At 56.2% G+C, this 14059-nt stretch overlaps 1 protein-coding gene and 1 long non-coding RNA gene across 3 annotated transcripts; both read left to right on the top strand.

Annotated features, from left to right (window-relative positions):
* The first annotated feature begins 3578 nt into the window (after positions 1 to 3578).
* PCK1 (phosphoenolpyruvate carboxykinase 1 (soluble)) lies at positions 3579 to 8604 on the top strand. Its single transcript, XM_014528701.1, has 10 exons — positions 3579 to 3686; positions 3827 to 4091; positions 4562 to 4745; positions 5136 to 5337; positions 5461 to 5648; positions 6007 to 6169; positions 6586 to 6810; positions 6906 to 7037; positions 7391 to 7486; positions 7831 to 8604. The coding sequence occupies exons 2-10, from the start codon at positions 3868 to 3870 to the stop codon at positions 8283 to 8285; spliced, it is 1869 nt and encodes a 622-aa protein (XP_014384187.1). The 5' UTR covers positions 3579 to 3686; positions 3827 to 3867; the 3' UTR covers positions 8286 to 8604.
* A 1654-nt stretch (positions 8605 to 10258) lies between these two features.
* Positions 10259 to 13316, top strand: LOC106723800. 2 transcript variants are annotated; one of them, XR_001359520.1, is made up of 4 exons: positions 10259 to 10622; positions 10903 to 10922; positions 11038 to 11157; positions 11839 to 13316. It is a non-coding gene; the product is annotated as an uncharacterized LOC106723800 (long non-coding RNA). The 2 variants fall into 2 exon arrangements; XR_001359521.1 differs by lacking the exon at positions 10259 to 10622 and having other exon boundaries at positions 10653 to 10922; positions 11041 to 11157.
* Positions 13317 to 14059: the final 743 nt, after the last annotated feature.

Genomic DNA, 14059 nt, shown 5'->3' with positions numbered 1-14059 from the left:
CCACGTGCCCCTCCCACACGTGAGTCCTTTCTGCATAAACCTGACGGAGAAATAGCTGAAGGAGATAAAGATGATTATATGGATTCCCTATTTCCACAGGCGCTAATGATTGTCACAGGACAGAACCAGCCTCGGAAAAGGGCTAACACCTGGCGGTCCGCATTCACTGAACATATTCTCTGTGCACATCTCTGCCACGGAAGCCACGCTTTCTCAGCTCACACCGAGCAGAGTGGTTTGCCTCTAGGTTCAATTTATTTCTTCATTGTGGAAAGAATATGTAAACAAAACCATGACCCTCCCTGGGGGAGATTCCCTAATGATATTAACTGTCCTCTCTGCCTTCCTCGGATGAATGTCCTAAGACATTATGAGGCCACTGGGAGCAGTGGGAAGGATGAGGTCGAGGGGTGGTGCTGGTGGGTGCGTGGAGGGTGCTGGAGACCAGCCTGCCTCCTAGAGAGCGGCCCCCACCCTGGGCCATTGTTCCCTCGTCTTTGAAGGAGCAGACGGACTACATCATCTTTTTTCTCTTTTAATTGCGGTGAAATTCACATAACATAAAAGGAACCATTTTACAGTGTACAATTCAGTGGCATTTAGTACATTCACAATTATGCAGCCGCCACCTCTATCTAGTTCCAGAACATTTTATCACCCCCAAGGAGACCCCCTACCTGTTAAACTGGATTAACCTAATCTTTTAAGGACCCTTTCAATTATATAATTCTGTGGCTCCAAACGAGCAAATTGACTCACTCAACTCTTAAAAATACCCTCCAGGCCGAAAAGACGCAAAGATTACCCCATAAATGTGGAACATCTAAATATTTGTCCCTAACAAACACAGTGGGGGTGGACGACCTGGGCTGCTGGGGGGCAGATGACTCCTGGGCTGCTCGTCACACAGCTCCACAGTGTCGGCCGTTTCCACGGCGGGGCCAGCCGAGCGCCCACAGAGCCAGCCCCCCGACAGCAGAGACGGCACAGACGTGGGATTTACATTGCTCGTTCCTTGTCGCCTCCGGAAAACCACCGTCCCGTCTGTCTCTACCAGAAAAGGGCCACGCTTTTCTAGGAATTCAGATTCCTGAGCAGAGGGGCATTACTGTGGAATGAGCCCATCCCGTCACCCCCATCGGTGCAGGGAGTAAAGTGGGAAGGTCATGCTCTTACCGTTAAGAGCCTTAGCGTGGGAAATGGTCCAGTTGCGCTCTCTGGGTCTTGGCTGCCCCACCTCCCTTCCCATGTTTTCATGCGGTGAGATTCCTATTTCAAGCAAAGATCCAACATGGAAGCCCAGTACATACCACAGGCGGGGAAGTCTGTGAGCTCATCTCCCTGGCCTTCTCCCCTCCTCTGTGAGGGGGCTCCATGGACTCCCCCTGTGGACTCCCCCCATTCCCTCAAGCACAGGATGGAAACCACCCATCCTGACCCTAAGAGGCTCCAAGTGCTGGCGCTGATGGTCTTTGGACCATCTATGCACCATCTGTGAATTTCTGCTTTTTTATTGGCCATGGGATAGTTAAGAAACGTCCATGTACGTCACAATCAAACTTCCCGAGAGTCCTCGGTGAGACCCCTGCAAGTTCATGGCTTTGCTCTCCATTGCTCACCTGGATCACAGCGCTCCCCACCCCCTCAACCCCGGCTCACCTGCTCACACCTTTTAAGCCTCAGCAGCCCCGCCCGAGTCTCCAGGCCACCTTTGCTCCGTTCAGCGGCTGCAACGAAAAGATTAGAGGCAGGGCGGTGTGACTCACCGCTCCTACATGGTAATTGAACTTGCTGGTTTCTCGGGACATAAACACCTGGAATTTATGAGTGGTGTTTAGAACGGCAAATGAGTGCCGGTTTCACAGTTTTGTTTTCAATCTACGTGCCCTTGGAGGGAATCAGACCTATGACAGCTTTATCAGCCACACGGGCATCTCTACCCATTAGGCGAGATGAACCGCGGATGCGTGTGTTGTGTCTCTGTGGTCCTGCGTGGGGCTGGGAATTCCACGGATGTCACATGTGGAGAGAGTCCCTCAGCCAGGAGCACTATCACATCATGGTCGCATTTAGACAGGACACAGACTTGTACGTGGCTGGCAATGCCACTGATAATGAATTCTAGTGACCGAAACGGGAAATAATATAAAACTAAACAAAACCGCTCACATTGCATTTATACTGAAAGGTTCGATTGGTTGAATAAAAACCCAAGTAAATGGAACAGCAGCGGGGGACAGTTTGGTGGAAGGCGGGAGCGTGTGCACAAAGCTGCAGTGAGGAGGGAACCCTGTGGACAGGCCACTCAGCACTCCGGGCCTGAGACAGCCATTCCGGGGCCTTCCCCCTGCCACAGCTCCTACAGGCACCGTCAGGGGTTGTCAGCACACGCTCCCTGGGGAGGCAGGCGTCCCTACCCGACCTCATTGGAGGGAGGGGGCTCCCCTGAGCCTTGGGGTTGGCTGTGGGAGTCAGGGCCTGGCCCCCCTCTCCTGACTTCTCACCCAATGCTCTCGAAACACCAGCAACGGCTCCATGGTCCATTAAATTGGACTGAAGCTCCGACGGCTTGCAAAGCACATTTTTCTGAAGAGCTGTTATAAAGGTCTCATTGCTCAAGTGTAATCTAGCAAAACCGCCAAGCCCCCCCTCCCCCAACCCTCCCCCTCCTTAGATGCTCGGACTTGCCAGGGCAAGGAAAAGGGATAGCTGACTCCAGGAGTGACTGCACCCAGCCCGGAGCTGTTTGGAGGGTACACGGAAGGTTCCAGAAGAGGCAATGGCCCCCCACAGGGATCGTCTGGGGTAGTTCTCCAGAGCCCAGCTCGCCTGTCCTCTAGCTCTCCCTCTGTTGCCCACCAGCCGGGGAGCTGGGAGTAGCGCTCTGCCTCCCTGTGCCTCAGTTTCCTTGTCTGGACATAGGGTTGTGCATGGGCTCCGCCTCAGAGGCTGGTCGTGATGCAAGGCCCTGGGGACAGTGCTTACGGTGTGTCAGGAACTGTACCCACAAAAATGAGCAAAATAGGCAGAAACCCCTGCCCTTATATTGGGGTACAGTGAACACTCAGTAGGGTTATTAGCCCCCAGTTAGGTCAGACCTGTGCCAACAAGTCACCTGTTGGCCGGCATCGGGCACGGCCTTCCTGGGCTTTGAGGGTGGCTGACACCTACCACCCTAATGTTCTGCCAACCGGCAGCCACGGGGACACACAATGTGCTGCCAGCTTGTGCCCTGGACACACTCGACGTCCAGGAGGTGCCCCGCCAGCCTGGGCCCGCCCCTCCCGCCTGTCAACGGAAGGGCCATGTGTTTTGCATCAGCAGTGAACTGGGCCAAAGTTTAGTCAATCAGACGTTGTGTAAGGGCGGCTGGCGAGGGGTCGGAGGCCTCCTGGCATCCCCGCGGCTGGCTGTTCAATGATTATCTCCCTGGGGTGGGTCGTGGGGAGCCGGTCCAAAGCGAAGTTGACCGTGGCCCCGATCCAAAGGCCTGCCCCTGACGTCAGAGACGAGCCTCCGGGGTGGGGCCAGGGGGCAGGACCTTGCTTCTCCGTGGCATTTAAAGCCGGCGCTTCTGCCACCAAACACCAAACACCACCTTCCCACCGTGAAAGCAGGCTCACCAGCGGGAAGAGCCCGAAAGCAGGCCTTGGATCTCTGGTCGAGACCGTCCAGAGAGCAGGAAGGTAGGCCGGGTGTTTGAACTTATGTTGCTAAAAACCACAGAGGTAACGCAAACTCGCTTCCTTATCCTTACAGCTACGCCGGCGTGGCTGGAGGGCACGGTTCCCGCTCATGTTCAGGAAGCCCATGCTTGCCATTGCAGGGAACCTTGGTGTCTGTGGCCCTCAGCGCGACTCTGCAGAAATGCCTCCTCAGCTCCCCAACGGCCTCAACTACTCTGCCAAGGTTGTCCAGGGCACCCTGGACAGCCTGCCCCAGGCAGTGCGCGAGTTCGTGGAGACCAATGCCAGCCTGTGCCAGCCCGAATGCATCCACATCTGCAATGGCTCCGAGGAGGAGAACCAGCAGCTGCTGCACGAAATGGAGGAGCAGGGCACCATCAAGAGGCTGAAGAAGTACGACAACTGGTGAGTGCACCCCAGCCCCAGCACCCCCACCCCCCCACAAGGTGGAAAGAGGTGGATGAAGATCGAGGGGTGAGGGGTTTGCAGGCCTTTGAAAAATTATGTAATGGCCAGAACCATATAGACTTTAACTAATGACACTCATAGTGCCCCAGTCTTCAATGAGCTGGCATATGCAAGCAAATGCTCTTTGCAAATTAGACACCGGGTAAAAACAGAAGTCGGACCGTCCCTGTCCTCCCAGACTGGCTCACAGTCTAGCAAATGGCTCCTTGACCCTGCCAGCTGGTGTGGCTGTCACATCTGCAGAATATCGCCAGCGCTTGGCACCTGCTAGGGGCAGGGAGGACACGAGGATGAGTCAGCGGGTCCGTTCCTACAGGATGCTGGGCTGGGAGGACCCTGCACACAGACGGGTTCAACATGGCTGCACTTCCCCTCCGACCCTCACCTGTGTGTTATTGTTTTTGCAGCTGGTTGGCTCTCACTGACCCCAGGGACGTGGCCAGAATCGAAAGCAAGACGGTCATCATCACCCGAGAGCAAAGAGACACAGTGCCCATCCCCAAAAGCGGCATCAGCCAGCTGGGCCGCTGGATGTCGGAGGGGGACTTTGAGAAAGCATTCAACGCCCGATTTCCGGGGTGCATGAAAGGTAGGCGAAGCGCTTATTTGACGGGAAAAATATCCGCAAGCCTTTTATTATGATGTCTGTCCGAACGGTCACTTTAACCGTAATGGAAACTTCCGTGGCCTCGGAGATCTTTAAATTCCATATGTGAAATTGGCAACGTCTTGAAAACGTGCATCTTAGGATTCGATTTACAAACTGTCTCCCAGGAACAGGAAAACGATTTCCACGCATGGTGGAACCCAATTGCACATTTATGAAAACGCCTTTGTTTTGGGGATTCTCTCCACTTTCCAGTGGACTCTCGTGGACTGGGGAGCCGGTGGCGGGCAGGGAGTGAGGTGATTGGAGGGTGCACAAAATTCGTGCATGGGGAGGTCCCCTCAGCCCAGCCTGCACCCTCTCCAATCCGGGACCTCTCGGGGGATGTCATCCCCTTCAGCATGGGGCCCCTGGGCTCACCTCTGGCCAAGGTCGGCATCGAGCTGACGGACTCGCCCTACGTGGTGGCCAGCATGCGCATCATGACGAGAATGGGGACGCCCGTCCTGGAGGCTCTGGGTGACGGGGAATTCGTCAAGTGCCTCCATTCCGTGGGGTGCCCCTTGCCTTTAAAAAGTAAGCACATTGTTTCAGAATCAAATGCTAGAATTTCTAAACGTAAGCCTAGCCTTAAACCCCCGGCGCGTCCTCCAGGCCCTCGGCGGGTGGGGCCACGCTGACCCGCTGTGTCCTCCGCAGAGCCGCTGGTGAACAACTGGGCCTGCAACCCAGAGCAGACGCTTATCGCCCACCTGCCCGACCGCAGGGAGATCATCTCCTTCGGGAGCGGCTACGGCGGCAACTCGCTGTTGGGGAAGAAGTGCTTCGCGCTCAGGATGGCCAGCCGGCTGGCCAAGGAGGAGGGGTGGCTGGCCGAGCACATGCTGGTAAGATGCAGGGAATTATGAGTGAGCAGGGTCGGGGCAGGGGCCGGCACAGGGGCAGGTGCTGGCCAATACAGATGGCCTTCCAGTGCCCACCAGGCCAGGCCCAGGACACCCAGGCCAGACAGATTCGGAAATGCCATCAATAGTTATGAATGACTAGCGGCTGCTCCTTTTGAAGGACGCCAAACACAGCCAGGCCCGTAGGCGCCATTATTCAAAACATTTCTTTGGAAACTTGAAGAGATAGAAGCTGGGGACCCACCCTTCGGGGGCTTCTAGGCACACCCCGAGGGTGAGGCTGAAGCACGGGCTGGGAAGCAAAGGAAGGAAAGCCTCAGGAGGAACGTTGTCTCTGCAGATCCTGGGCATAACCAGCCCCCAGGGCCAGAAGAAGTACTTCGCGGCCGCGTTCCCCAGCGCCTGCGGGAAGACCAACCTGGCCATGATGAACCCCAGCCTCCCGGGCTGGAAGGTCGAGTGTGTAGGCGACGACATCGCCTGGATGAAGTTCGACCAGCAAGGTGACTCTCAGGCCCACCTGTTGCTCACAGTGGACTTTTGCTTTTCAAACATGCCAAGGGCCCCTGAGCTCACACTGTCCGGATTTTTAATTTAGTGATTTCAGATCTTGCAAAGTCTTAGAAATATGTATTCTCTATAAGCAGTCTTTCACTTACTATCAAATCTGGGTTGAAATGGGACCCTATACGGCTGTTTGTTTATAGAATACATATGTTAAAATAGGATTGATGGAAAACTGAGGGGGAGGAGAGCGTTGTAAATATAATTGCTTGGGTGAGAAAAGAGAAATACATTCTAAGGAGGAGGGGAAAAAAGATTCGAGAATTTGGTGCAAAAACGAGCCTGGCAAGGTCTCAGAGCTGAGGTATGCTTTGCTTGGCGCTCACTTTGATGTTTCGGGTTTAAAACTCTCCAGGTAACTTAAGGGCCATCAACCCAGAAAATGGATTTTTTGGTGTTGCTCCCGGAACCTCTGTGAAGACCAACCCCAACGCCATCAAGACCATCCAGAGGAACACCATCTTCACCAATGTGGCCGAGACCAGCGACGGCGGCGTCTACTGGGAGGGCATCGACCAGCCGCTGGCCGCTGGGGTCAAGGTCACCTCATGGAAGAACAAGGACTGGACTCCTGAGGACGGTGAGCCCGCCGGAGGCCCCGCTGCCCCCAACCCCATTGGGGTGCTCTGTGTTTGTTCTGAACACTCAGGGGCCTCTCCTCTCTGCCTGTTGTAGGGGAACCTTGTGCCCACCCCAACTCGCGGTTCTGCACCCCCGCCAGCCAGTGCCCCATCATTGACCCTGCCTGGGAGGCTCCGGAGGGCGTGCCCATCGAGGGCATCATCTTCGGAGGGCGCCGGCCTGCTGGTGAGGCTCCCTGCACCCCGGCTGGGCGGGTCTGTGGAATCGCTCCTTTCCCATGGCCGTGTCAGAGGGTGCCCTCGAGGCTTCCTTTCCCAGCCAGCATCTGGGATGACTGGCAGGCCCACAGGTAGAAGCCCCTCTGGCCACTAGAGGCTTTCAGGACCCTCAACCTGACGGAGCTTTATCCGTTTCCTTTGGTTGTGGGCCTCGATGGTGGCGCTGTGGCTCTGGGAACACACTGTGAGCAGAATAAGGAAGATGCTGCTCTGCCTTCTTTCCATTTGTGAGACGACAGTGCCGGCCGAAGGGTCTGAGTGTCCAAGCGTTGAAGGGACATCTTTTCTTTCCTGCTACAGGTGTCCCTCTCGTCTATGAAGCTCTCAGCTGGCAGCATGGAGTGTTTGTGGGGGCGGCCATGAGGTCCGAGGCCACGGCGGCCGCCGAGCACAAAGGTAAATCCAAGTCAAAATCTGCAGCCACAGGGACAGGGTCGGCGGGCTCTCTCCCGTCTCTGTGTCTCTCTTCCTGTCTCTGTGTTCCTCTATGTTTCTCTCTCTTGTGTTTGTTTCTATGTCTCTGTGTCTCTCCTGTTTCTGTCTGTCTGTCTGTCTCTTCTGTCTTTGTTTCTATGTCTCTGCGTCTCTCTCTGTCTCTGTCTCTCTGTCTCTGTCTGCCTCTGTGTCTGTGTCCCTCCGTCTCTCTCCATGTGGAGAGAGGAGCCGAGCATGCTGATGTCAGCAATCAGCACTGTCCTATGGGGGCCTCACTGACCAACAGGGCCCCTCTGTGTTAACAGGCAAAGTCATCATGCACGACCCCTTTGCCATGCGGCCCTTCTTTGGCTACAACTTTGGCAAGTACCTGGCCCACTGGCTCAGCATGGCCCAGCGCCCCGCAGCCAAGCTGCCCAAGATCTTCCACGTCAACTGGTTCCGGAAGGACAAGGACGGCAAGTTCCTCTGGCCCGGGTTTGGAGAGAACTCCCGGGTGCTGGAGTGGATGTTCAACCGGATCAACGGGAAAGGCGGCGCCAAGCTCACGGCCATCGGCTACATCCCCACAGAGGAGGCCCTGAATCTGAGAGGCCTGGGGAACGTCAACACGAAGGAGCTCTTCGACATCTCCCGGGAGTTCTGGGAGAAGGAGGCGGAGGACATTCAGGCCTACCTGGAGGAGCAAGTGAACGCCGACCTCCCCCACGAAATCGAGAGGGAGGTCCAGGCACTGAAGCAGAGAGTCAGCCAGATGTAAGGAGAGCGGCGGCCGCACCCTCCACACCCCCTTCCAGTCCGCGAGGTGTGCGGGAGCAAGAGCCGGGCTTCCCGACCCGCTGCTGCCTGCCACCCACAGTGACCACACCCATGAGCCTTTCCGACAGACACACTTTAATTGTTCAGATACGACCACAGGGTACCGGCTAGTAACTAACGAGATTGGGGAGGGAAATCTTAGCACGTCCCCCAAATTCACGATTCCGTACACATTTGCTCAATCTTCAGGACACTCAGGCATTTAGTCATTGTCACTGTAGCTATCAGTTAGCAGGAATGCACAGAGAACAATACTTGAGCTGTATATATGTGTGTGTGTGTGTGTGTGTGTGTGTGTGGTGTGTGCTCGTGCATGTGTGTGTGTGTATGTACTGTTATCTAAAATGTATTTAATACCTTTGGAAAAAATCTTGGGCAAGATTACCTACTAGTTGTTGCTAGAAAGAAATGTCGCTTTATTATTAATATTTGTGTTTAAATTATTTTTATATACAGTTGTTCCTTACCTTTGCATAATTTCACCTTTTCTCTGAACACGTCTTGGAAAATTACAAAATAAACTTTTATAGAAAGGTGGATTTGTCTGCTTGGTTTTTAAAAAATTGAACCACCAAGGAGAGGGGACTCAAATCTCAAATCCCCTCCAAAGCACATGGGGACATCAGGATCCCCCATAAAGAGGGGTGATCTGGGGGCTGGAGGGAGCAGAGAATGCCACCCAGAAGGGACACGGCACCACGCTGGGGCTTTTCTGAATCAACCACTGGGCAGTGTCTGAAGGCACTAGTTAGTGGCCTGTAACACTTCCGCAAGCCTGTAGAGGTGGAGGTGGGTCTCGTGTACCTGGAACGGGAGTGTTTAAAATGTGCTTTTTGACAAAAATGTGGGTCTGGAGGCATGGCCTCCCACGAGAATGATACCGGAGCCAGTTTCACAGGCTTGTGAAATAAACTCTTATCTGACCAGGGCTTTTCTCAATGTCATGCCCAGGGAAGGAGAGGAGAGAGGAAGGGGTCCCTCAGCAGGAGCAGCCAAGGGTGTCTCTGTGGCGCAAGCATTGCCTGAGCCCTGGGCACACCAAGCATGGCCTCAGCAGTGGGTGTGCAGTGCTGCCCCCTGTCGGCCTCATGCCCCTGGCCCTCTGCTCCTAGCATTTGCAGGGTGCTGGGGAGCAACCCAGACCAGCCGCGGACGTGGCCTGGAGCATGACTTCCTCCGGTAGTTTCCTTCCTGGGCCCCACAGTTCGGGCGGCGTTGTCCTGCCAGGTTAATCACACCTTGCTTTCCTTTCACACACCTGCTCATCCCCCCAAACCGCCTTGCACCCTGCAGTGGCTCCAGTGGACGGTGCAGCCGAGATCGCCCCGATTTATAGATGGGAGCTGAGGCCAGGAGTGTCCCCTGGGGCTGGGAAATAGCAAGCAGGGTTTTCTTTCCCTAAAGGAGCAGAGAGCAGACCCAGCTCTCCTGACAGGGTCAGTTCTAATACCAGGACCACTGGGCCGGGGGGGTAGGGTCGGAGGAACCACACTGAATAGAATGCAAAGGTATTACTTTAAGTCGGTGGCTTTCCAATGGATTCTACTTTTCTCTGCGCAAGCCTGGTTTCGCATGTGCTCTCGCTCAGAAACCGAATGTCCAAGGAAACAAACCCGGGGGCAGCCCACCTGGCCGACAGGGGAGAGTGAGGACCAGGCCATAGTTCCTTGGACTTCCAAGAGGGGCTTCCAGGACCGAGTTTGGGCACCATTATTGAAATGCACGCCCCGGGCCCGTGTCCTAATCTAGGCCCTCAGCAGGTTTTGTCCCTTTGCAGGCAAAGCTGGCCATCTTGGGATTCCTTAGGCTCCCACCCAGCATCACCCACTCACCCAGCAGACTGTTGTATGACCATGTTGCCACCAGGCCATGAAAGCCTGGAGGACAGCCTAGAGGAGGTGCCTTAAACAGAAATGAGTTTTCAAAGGACCCAAAGGACCCAACACTTGCCACTGATTGGCCCCTGACTTAGTTTCCCAAAACTGTGCTCCCTTGTCTGCCTGTCTAGCTCCAAGCCCTGGTCTCTGTGTGTGAGTTATCAGGACATATAGCGTTGCCTGCAGTGCAGTTTGCAGAGGCCACTCTAGGTCCTGGGTGGGTGAGTGGCCCTTGGTTGGGAGAATGAAAACCCAGCGTCCTGATTCCTGGTCAGCCCTCTCCACGTGACCTCAAACCAACATTGGGACTGACGTCTTCCATGCGAAGCCACGTAGGAGCTGCCCCTGACCTCCACGGTGCCCGGAGCTGCGCTGGAGTCTGGGTTAAAGGCCAGAGCACAGTAGGTACAAGGCAAATATTGGACCAGGACAACAAATCTGCCCTGTGCTCACTGGAGCATCGGGGAGCCTGGGGGTGGGGGTGGGTGGGTGGTGGGCCCTCTCCCTTCTCTCTCTCGCTCCTCGGGCCCATCCTAACCCAGAATCCCGGTCTGGGTGCCACACGCATGTTCCTTTTGGAGCCTTAAGACCACAGGGCACGGGCACCGGAGGCTCATGGCCTGCCCCCGCCAGAGGCCCGAGCCAGAGCGGTGACCGCTGCCTTGTCGCCACTGTCATCAGTCGCACCAACAGGGCACCAGGTGAGGGCATCTGAGGGAAAGGGCTGGCCACCTGCTTCCTCCCCCTGCCCCTCCCTCCCCGGGGGGTAGTAAACACTGGTGACCTTGGGCACATTCCGGCTCTGCCTCTGGCCAGCAGGGTCACCGGAGCGACTCCTACCGGGACCGGCGGTGGTAATGTCCCTGCCGGGTCCCACGAGGATGCGGGGCAACGGCCCAGCCCAGCGCAGACCCCGGGTCTCCCCCTCCGGCAGTGGTGGGTGCTCAGGTGACCACACAGGCTCCTGCCTCAGCTTCCCTGGCTGGAAGATGGGTGTAGGAACCGTGCATGAGGGTGCTGGAAAGATCCAGTGAGATGGCGCATGTACGGGACCGGACACAGTGGGGCCTCGAGGACAGCAATGCTGTTACTTTTCTCCGGGCCTTCAGTGTAGCTGTGATGGTGCAACATCAGGGTCCAACATTCAGTGTGTGTGTGTGGGGGGGGAATGGTGGGCTGGGGCGGGGAGAGGCTGCAATCACCCCACCGCCCTGCTGGGGACCCGCTGCCCCAGCCCCCTGACACCCCAGCTTATCCAACATCCATCCCAGGTCCTTTCCCGGGCCCCCAGACTTTCCCACACAGCGGAGGGGTTCCAGACTGGCTCTGGGTCATCTCCGCGTGGTCACTGCCCCATCGGTGGTTAAATATTTTGAATGTCACTCCTGTCCACCCCTCCCCAATGCCTTGATGTCACACAAGCCACCCCATCCCACACTGAACTTTGCTGCAATCGGGGGTGGTGGATGGGGCGGGGGGGCAGAATGCCCTTGGACTGATAAAGTCCGAGGCTACGACCTCACCCCTAGGAAATGGATAGAGTTCCCTCCGTGGGTGAAGTGGGGCTTGGGATGGAGACGCGGTTCAGAGGGGAACAAGCCTGTGCCTTTTCTGCAGTTCTCAAGTTCTGCCTGAGTTTTCCTGTCTGGCTCGCGCAGGAAGCTGAACCCCTAGGGGTCCGGGCAGAGGCCCGCCTGCGCTCTTGCTGAAGACCAGGGACGCTGCCAGATGACAGGAAGACAGCGGCAGGACAGACGGACGGGGATCTGACAGTCACAGAGCTGCTTGCTGCTCCCCCGCACGCGGGGCTGAGCCCAGAGGTTTCTCTGATGCTGCGGAGCTGGGCTTTGGGGCCGCCACAGAGGAGCAGCGGACGCCATTGATCCTCAGTGGCCAGGCGGGAACAAGAACACCGCGGCCTGGCTGACACCTGCCTCGTCCCTCCCTGACGCGAGCTCCCGGGGCTCGCTTGTCTGCCACCTGCCTGCACAGCCGGGCCCCCTGGCGATGGGATGTAAATGTATGAATCAGCCAGGCAGCCCCAGCGGCAGAACCTTTCTCTAGGCGAAGCAATTTGCAGCAAAATATGCTGTAAATATTTGCTCAGCTCAGGAAAATGACTTTAATTGCATAATTAAACTTGTTGTCAATGCTGCTTCCGGACAAAATGACTGGGGAGAAGCTGGGACCACAGCTGGCCCTCTGAGATTGTGGAATAGAGGGGCTGTTTACAAAGACTGCCCTGGCCCTGTCTTTCCTCCCTGAAATGGGGGTTTTGAGATCAGTCAGGGGGGAAGGAGGAAGGGGCTCAGAGAGAGGAGAGAGGGGAAAAGTTCCCCAAATCAGAGAACCAGCCGCAAAGGGACCCCCAGGCCCTGGGGCAGAACTGCCCCTGAGTTTTCCGAATGCCCTGTGCACACCCCACCTCCCGTGGGTCACGGGTAACTTGAGCAGATAACCCCTCGCTGAAGAAGAACGCAATCAGTAGGTTGAAAGAAACTTGCTTTAGAAGAAAACATTGCATTCCAGCCATTAATGAAAAGCCAGGATTCCTTGATAAGGTGGTTACCACACAAACACAGCGCGTAGCCAGGCCCAGAAGGCCGGCCACAGGCTGGCAAACCCACAAAAAGACGGGTGGTCCCCGGGGCCCGGGGAAGTGGCACCGGGAGTGACTGCTGATGGAGCAGGGCTACTTTTTGGGGTGATGACATGTTCTAAAACTAGATTGTGGCAAAGGCTGCTCATTCCTGTGACTATATTAAAAACCACCGAATTGTACGTTTTAATTGGGTGAATTTTATGGTATGTCAATGACAGCTCCATCAAGTAGTTTTACAAAAGAATAAAATGGAAAACAAAATTGCCTCTCAGCTTGCATTAGAAGCCAGCTGTTTACCGAAGGCTCTGAGCTGGGGGCCTGCACCCATCTTGTCAAACAACAGAGGAGCACAGACGAGGGCGGCACTGGGGCGGGCAGAGAGACCAGGAGGACTCGGAGGAAGGGCACTGACTTTCTCATTGTGGGGATCCATGTCAAGGCCCATGAACATCTCCAAATGGTCACTGAGCATTTTAAAAATCATCTCCCCCCACCTCCCGAGGAGAAACAGGCCAGGACAGAAACCTGCAAACAATCCTGAGGCCAGCAGGTGGCAGCACTGAGACTTCCAGGCCCTCAAACTCCAGGCGGATGCTCATCAGCACTGAGTCCATGTCAGGACCCAGGTCGGGGCCAGGGACCTCCCCCAGCTCCGACAAGAGGAGGGAGGGTTTGCTCATGTCACCCCGCAGCAGAGGGGCTGGACCAGGGGCTCCAGCCACGCAGGCGCCCACTTTCCTTCTCTCCCCTCCCTGGTAGCAGAAGCCTGTGGAATGGAGGCTGGGTTATGGAGCGAGTACCCACTGCAGCCACTAGACTCCCGGTGTGGCCCGAGCCTCAGTTTCCCCAGCTGCACAGGAGAGGCTTGCCTTGCCCCCCAGAGGTCCTCCCACCTCTAACCTGCCCTGAAGTCGGAGCCCCGTGGCTCTTCAGTGGGCCCTTAGAATTGGTACTTAGTGACCCCGGGTCCAGGTGTGGGGGGAGTGACAAGACAGACAGCGTGGGGTGGGCTGCCTTCAGGGCCATGAGCACCGTCCACTCCCAAATAGTTCACCTGGAGAGCATCGCATGCCGGCCACCCACCCCCTGACGCCCCACTCCCTGCTTGTTCCAGCGATGACACCATCTGCCCCTCATGTACAGCTGAGCTCCTCCAACCCGAGGACCCCGGGAAGGGAGGCTGGAACCGAAGACTCAAACTCAGGGGCAGGCCTGCAGGTCCCCGACCCTCCGCCC

Source organism: Myotis brandtii, unplaced genomic scaffold (genome assembly GCF_000412655.1).
Source record: "Myotis brandtii unplaced genomic scaffold, ASM41265v1 scaffold647, whole genome shotgun sequence".
NCBI classification, from domain to species: Eukaryota; Metazoa; Chordata; class Mammalia; order Chiroptera; family Vespertilionidae; genus Myotis; species Myotis brandtii.
The sequence above is the reverse complement of the archived record's forward strand: the minus strand, read 5'-3'. Positions and strand labels throughout refer to the sequence as shown.